General features: G+C 50.7%; 1 protein-coding gene across 6 annotated transcripts in view; it reads right to left on the bottom strand.

Moving 5' to 3' along the window:
• Window positions 1-3,538: 3,538 nt before the first annotated feature.
• The window catches only part of FBXO34 (F-box protein 34), a 46,312-nt gene continuing 43,495 nt past the window's right edge, over window positions 3,539-6,355 (bottom strand). For all 6 annotated transcript variants that reach the window (XM_080394393.1, XM_080394392.1, XM_080394395.1 and 3 more), the window contains one exon: window positions 3,539-6,316. In XM_080394393.1, coding sequence (XP_080250519.1) covers window positions 4,129-6,316 — 2,188 coding nt within the window. In that variant the 3' untranslated portion in view covers window positions 3,539-4,128. The remainder of the gene's footprint in view (window positions 6,317-6,355) is intronic.

The following is a 6,355-nucleotide window of genomic DNA, read 5'->3' as shown; positions in this document are numbered from 1 at the left end:
TTTCCAGCCTTCAAAGCATCACAGGGACCAGACCTGTTACAGTGCAATCATACAGAGGTGGAATAAGCAGTATGCATTCTAAAAAAAATAATCTTGCATAAAATAACTGCATCTCCTCTGGAGCAGGTAGTGTGAACCGAGAAACCTCGTGTGTAAGCCTGGCTTTGAACTGCTCCTCTGCTGGGTGACGGTGGTTTCTGCAGGTGGCGAGCCAGAATTACTGCCGCATGCCAGGGAGGACGCTCCTCTTTACACGGTTATTTCAGAAGGACGCGTCGGAATTTTTAAAGAGGTGACGAAGCGAACCGTTGCATGTCTGAGGGAGAGGGGTGGGAAAGGGCCACTAACTGGTCAGCAAGAGGCAAGCTCCGCCTGTGGGACTGGTGGCCTGGCAGGCCATGGATTGCTGGCTGCTTAATTTTTTTTTTTTTTATGGCAGGTAGGGGATGGGAGGGCTGATGCCCCGTGATTCCCGACAGCTGCAGGTTCAGGTTGGCAGCAGCAGCAGCCTGGGGCTCCGCACACCGAGCTGGGGCAGTTTGTCGTCTCGGCCGCAGCGCAGTCGGTGCTGGCTGTGCCCGAGAGCAGCCTGTGTGCAAAGCCAAGCCTGACCCGAAGCTGAGCGCATCCCTGCGGGTCGCTTAGGTCACTTCTGCCTCAGCAGTGCCATCAGCAGGAGGTGTGGGCTGGGCTGTGGCAGGAGAGCAGCCTCGTCATACCCGGAGTCCCACCCCTGCTCCAGGGTTGCCCAGATTAGCCAAACGCAGGCTGGGGAGGAGAAGCAGCCTAGGGTGAGGCTTTACCACCCTTCCCACCTTGCCAGAAGTGGGACGTGGGACACAGGTCGGATGCATCAGTGCAGTTCCGTGCAGGGGTGCAATGCCAGGTGCTGCAGAAAGGGAATCGAGGCCAAGGCAGGGGAGCCCATTGCTGGCGGGGCGCTGCAGGGCTGCCGACACACGGGCAGGAGCCCAACGGCAAGCCTCAGACGTGACGGCTTACTCAGGGGTGTCCGTGCCAGGAGACCCCCAGAGCCTGATGAAAACTACAAGTTTACAAACAATAGAAATGTTATTACAATTTCTTCACAGGCCTATCTGGAAATTCAGTCCAAAGACTCTTAACTGCTCCCAGGCAGGGAAGTCAAGCACACAGCCCAGTCTTCACTCAGTTCTTCTGAACACTGAATTTTACAAATCCAACACTAGACTTTTTTTTTATTATTATTTGCCTCTTAGAAAAAAAAAACGTTCGTTGGACCTTAGGTTCTCTCTGAACTGGCCCTTCAGGAAACAGAAATCTGTACTTTACTGCTTTTTAGGGGGGGAAAAAGCTTGCAGGCAGCTCAGCATGGCTACATTCAGAACCAACCCACTTCAGGATGCAAAACTTGGTTCTGTAAAACAATTCTGTAGCAGCAATGCTGGGCAACAGGGATAGTTCCTGCAAACTACATAATTAATGATGTATAAAACAGCCCGTGCTCCTCAGCCAGTGTGGGGGGAGGGCAGGGACGGGATAAGGTAGAGATCAAATTGTCCTCGGTTATTTAACTGCTTCAAGGAACAAAATAGCCCAATGTTATTATTTTATTCTCATTTTTCCCCTTGTTCAACAAAGGTGACCAAAATCTCACACCCTGTTCCAAAGAAAATGACCTCACAGCCCCCTTATCTAGTTACAAAATATTTTCCTCTGCTGCTTCTATTTCAGCCTCACAGGGACTTTCCTCGCTGCTGTCAGCCTGGCATGGGTTATCTCAAGTTTTCCAGAGTCTTGGGTGGGGGGCAGGAAAGCAGTTTCTTTCCCCTCTTCCTTAATTGAAATTAAGCTGAAGGCCTTGGATGGTGACAGCTTTGGCAAGAGGACTCCTGCCAGAAAGTTGTTTTGCAGCTCATCCCAGTGCGGCTGATGAAGCCGATCGAAGCTTGGGTGAAGCCTGCACGCCATTAAAGAGAATGAAGTCACAAATTAACGAGGGATCCTGCTTTTCCTCTCCCTCTTCCCAGCTGATTACAAGGCAGCCGCACCCTTCTCTTAGATTTCTAATTTCATTCCTCCTGGTTGCCATAATGTCTGCTGCGCTGCAGAGGTGGCTGAGCGGCACCGGGGAGGGGTGCGGGACGCGCAGCCTGGCAGGCACCAGGTAAAGCAGGGACTAGCAAAAAAACCCTAACATACTCTTTAAATCTACCGTGAGCATCCTGGGCTCGCCCAACCCGCACTTCATGCTGGAAGGGCTCCGTTTTCTTTCTTTCACTGTTAACAGAGAGAATAAAAGGCAGATGCTTCCACCTTTTATCCTCCACCCTCTCCTCCCTCCTGTTCTCCCACTCCAAAGTGCCAGGCACTCTACAGGATCCCACCAGTTTTAGGCAAACAAAAGGGAGGGAGCCGGGGGGCTCAGCCTGGCCACCACAGCCGCAGCTTTCCTCGCCCCCCCCACACCCCTGCGCTGCGTGCATGGCCCCCCCTCCTGATGCTGCTCCAGCCCTTTGCCCTCTGCCAGGTGCTCCCCTGGGGTTCGCAGGGCAGGAGGAGCCCGGGTGAGCCCCATGGGAAGGGGGCACCAGCTCTTCTTGCACCAGGTCAGAGGTTTTTGTCTGCTCCAGCTGCAGCGATGATCGCTCGGTGTCCATCCTGGTCCTGAGAAGGGGCAGAGAAACAGCAACGGCACAAAGCGTGGGGAGAGAAGGGACTGGGCAAGGCAAAGGCACAAGTGCCACTTGCTGCTTGAACAGCTGCTGCTCCACTACTCCACACCCAGGAACCAAACGCTGCTGCCGGGCTGTCCAGGGTACATTCCCAGGCTTCCAAACTCTTCATCCTCACAGGCAGTGAGCTGTAGCAAGGAAGGCTGCAGCAGAGCCCAGAACACAGGACTGCCAGAGGGGAATGCATTTGAGGAAAGACTCAAATAGATGCCACTCTCAGCTCCCGTGCAGAGTTCAAGGAATTACTGTTCACCCACCCTTCGGATGCAAACGTTCACAACTCTCCTTCAAAAGCACCAACTCACACCTCAGACATAAGGCGACAGAGGCTGTAGCAGAGCAGGGCAAAGCACTGCAAGGATCCCTCCTCTTGCAAGGGAAAAGTTCAGTGTATAGCTTCCAGCACACCGCTGAGCCAAGGCAACTCCACTTCCCTCCTGCTGGACTCACTACATCCTCGAGCATCCAGGGCCCAGGTAAGGGGCTGGTGCAAGAGCTGAGGAGCAGGACTCAAAGCAGAGTGTCCCCCTTTTTGCAAGTTTTACAGACCTAGCACCAGCCCTCCCAACAACAGGAGCCTCTGCTGCACACACATCTGATGGGACGGAAAGGAAAAGCTGGAACTTGTGAATGTTACAGCAGGGAGTTGTTCAAGTAATATTAAGTTTTGGGGTTTTTTTTTTTTGTTTCTTTTTTAGGAGGATGACTAGTTTTCTACAGGAAGCATGTCCAAACTACTTCACAGTACCAAGTTTCTACCACATGTTTTACAGTATTTTTATTGTGGGGCAAAAGTCTTACAAGAGAAAATCTGGTAAGGCAGATCTAGGAATGCACATTTTATTTATGTAAAAAAAAAAAACCACAAACAACAAAAGAAACAGAGCATGGGTAAGGTAGACAAGAACTTTTTATACTCTGACTATACAATAATATTCCTCTTTTTTTTTTTTTTTAAATCCACTGCCACACTACTATAATGGACCTGTTCTAGTCTAACTTTAGGGTTGTCCAGTTAAGTTGTCTGCAGATTCTTTAAACAAGTTGACCTTTACCTATTTAGAGTTTCTTCTTAGAAACATTCATATATTATACAGGATATACAGATTTTGAAACAAGACACATAAAACCACACACAACTATAGCCGCAACACTATCATAGCTGCATTGTAGTGATTACATTGTTCAGCCAGCTGTAGACTCTGTATGTACAATTAGTTTTTATAGTGTTATTTTATTTACATAGATGGACTAAAAGCTATCTTTAATCTAAAAGGTAAAGGCTCTTGTGTTTAAGTATGTGCAGTTTCATAGCCCTGTGAAAAAACACACAACAATTATATACACTGTAAACAGCACAAGGCATGAGAATCTCCTCCTACCCCAAACAATCTCGCAGGAAAGTGTATGTGCACTAATACTCCTCTTCCACTTCAGCTCCCGCTCCTCTGGTTTTCTTATGAATAGCACGGTTAAAGCTGTGGCAGGCAGGAACCCAATGATTGTCATGAAGACCTAACTTACAGCCTGGGATGCCCTTCTGAGACCGGTGACAGCACATCCAGTACCCGGGCCCATAGGGTAAAGCCTGGCAGTATGGTTTGGGATGCCACCGGCACAGCGAGACGTCCCCTTTCACGTACTTCTTCTTGCACTGCTTGCAAGGGTCCTCTCTGTAGCGGGAATCACGGACCCAGCGGGAGTCTGCTGGCCTGATGTTGTAGTATTCAATGATGAATTTGAAGTAGTAGCAAGTGCATTTGAGGGCAACCAGACTCCTAGTAGGAAGCAATCCAAAGATCTTCACTATGATGTGGTGAGGCAAGAAGGCCATATACTGCTGAGGCTCCAACAGCTGCTGGATTTTAAACCTGGTCTCCAGAAAGTCATGCGAAACCTGCCTTTTTAAGCAGGAAGCATCAAGTACTTGCAAAGCCCCTTCTGTCGGAGGAACAGAAAGGGCAGATGGCTCTGTAGGGACACCGCTTCTGACACACGACCTGTCAGAGGCCAAGGCATCCTCATCCTCATTTTGGACTACTTCTCCTGGCTTTTCTTGGGTACTTTCCTGTAGTGGCTGTTGCTCATGAGCAGCAGGCTGGTCAGCCTGAAGGAAGAACAGCCTCCCTGGGAGCGGATCTTCACTAGCACTGGAGTTGGAGAGCTTCTCTTTCCTGCATCCCTTCTCAGTCTTGGTGACCGATATACTGATGCATAAGGGCTCCTTCCTAGCAGGATGCAGACTTTGCTTTGGGAAAATTACAGACTCTTTCGATATGCAATCAAGAGTCGCGTTCTTGCTCCGCAAGGAATCTGGCGGCAACCTGGCAGCAGCTGGACATGCAGACAGCAGGGGTCTGGGAGGCTCGATCCGCGTTTCAGAATCACTCCTGCCAGCAGCTACAGCCAATGCTGTATGAGCAAGTCCCGAATTCACATTCCCCACCTGAGTATCCAGCCCAGAAGGAAAAGGCTGCTGAGCAGAGGCTGCACCATCCCACAACTCTGCGTCACCCAGAGGACCACAACACCCTCCATACCCAGTTTCTGCTACCCCTGCCTCCTCCAAGCCATCCCCCTGAGCCAGGACCCCCGAGGAGACCTTCCCCACCTCTCCCTCGGGCTGGGTGCCGTTCGCCAGGAGCACCCTCCCGACATTTCTGCGGAAGCTGTTGTTCCGCGAGAGGCTCCCAGCCTCCCTCTCGCTCTGCTGCCTCAGGCACTCTGACTCCAGCTTGGCCACCATGTCCAGCACACGCACAGGCTCGCTCTGCTGCTGCTCGCTATTGCTGCAAGGTCCCCTCTCCACATGGACCTCGCAGGCCCCGGCAGAGGAGAAAAGGTCTGAGCTGGGAAGCGCACCTTTAGGCTGAGCGCTCAGCCTCGTAGTAGAAGCAGGTGTGCAGGTTTTAGCACAGTCTACCAATAAAGCACTTGCTCGTTGCTCCAGAAAGGCTACCATCTCTATCACCGAGAGGGACCGGCCTGGGAACACACCCTCACCGCTGTCATTCACGTAATGCACCGAACAGTGCTCGATGCCGCAGGCGAAAGGCTCTGGCTGGGAGCACCTGGCATTTGCCTCCCTCATTCTTTCCAGTTGAATTTTGGCTTTTTTAAGATCTACTGATTTTTTCCTGCGTTTAGCTGTTCTTCCGTCGATATCCCACGTGCTTTTGATTTTCACAGAGCCTAGCCGGTTGTTGTTGCTGCATTGCTGGGCTGCAAAGAACGCAATCTTCTCCTTCGTATTGCCAGGTTTCACTACAGCCCAGACATCCAGCGGTCCTTCTCCTTCTTCTCCCTGGTGGATGGTCGCAGAGAGGGCATTCTTCTTTTCCCTTGCACTTGGACCATCCGCTGGGCCTTTCCCATTCATATTGCACATAGTATTTGGATAAATAATCCCCAGAAGCTTTTGAGATGGAGTCACAAAGGAGGGTTTTGGGAAAACGCTCAGTTTGGTGCAGTTGGTATATTTTTCTTCTTGTGCTGGTCTCTGATGGCTCACAGGTGAGCCTCTCAGAGAATCCTGGCTTATTTCTGGAGATCGCTCTTTCTTCTGTAACTTCAGATATGGCTTTAAGTGCATACCAGAAACCCTAGAAAAAAAGAAAGGGAAGAAGTTATAGCTGCAAAAT

Source organism: Falco punctatus (genome assembly GCF_963210335.1).
Source record: "Falco punctatus genome assembly, chromosome: 7".
Classification (NCBI taxonomy): domain Eukaryota; kingdom Metazoa; phylum Chordata; class Aves; order Falconiformes; family Falconidae; genus Falco; species Falco punctatus.
The sequence above is the reverse complement of the archived record's forward strand: the minus strand, read 5'-3'. Positions and strand labels throughout refer to the sequence as shown.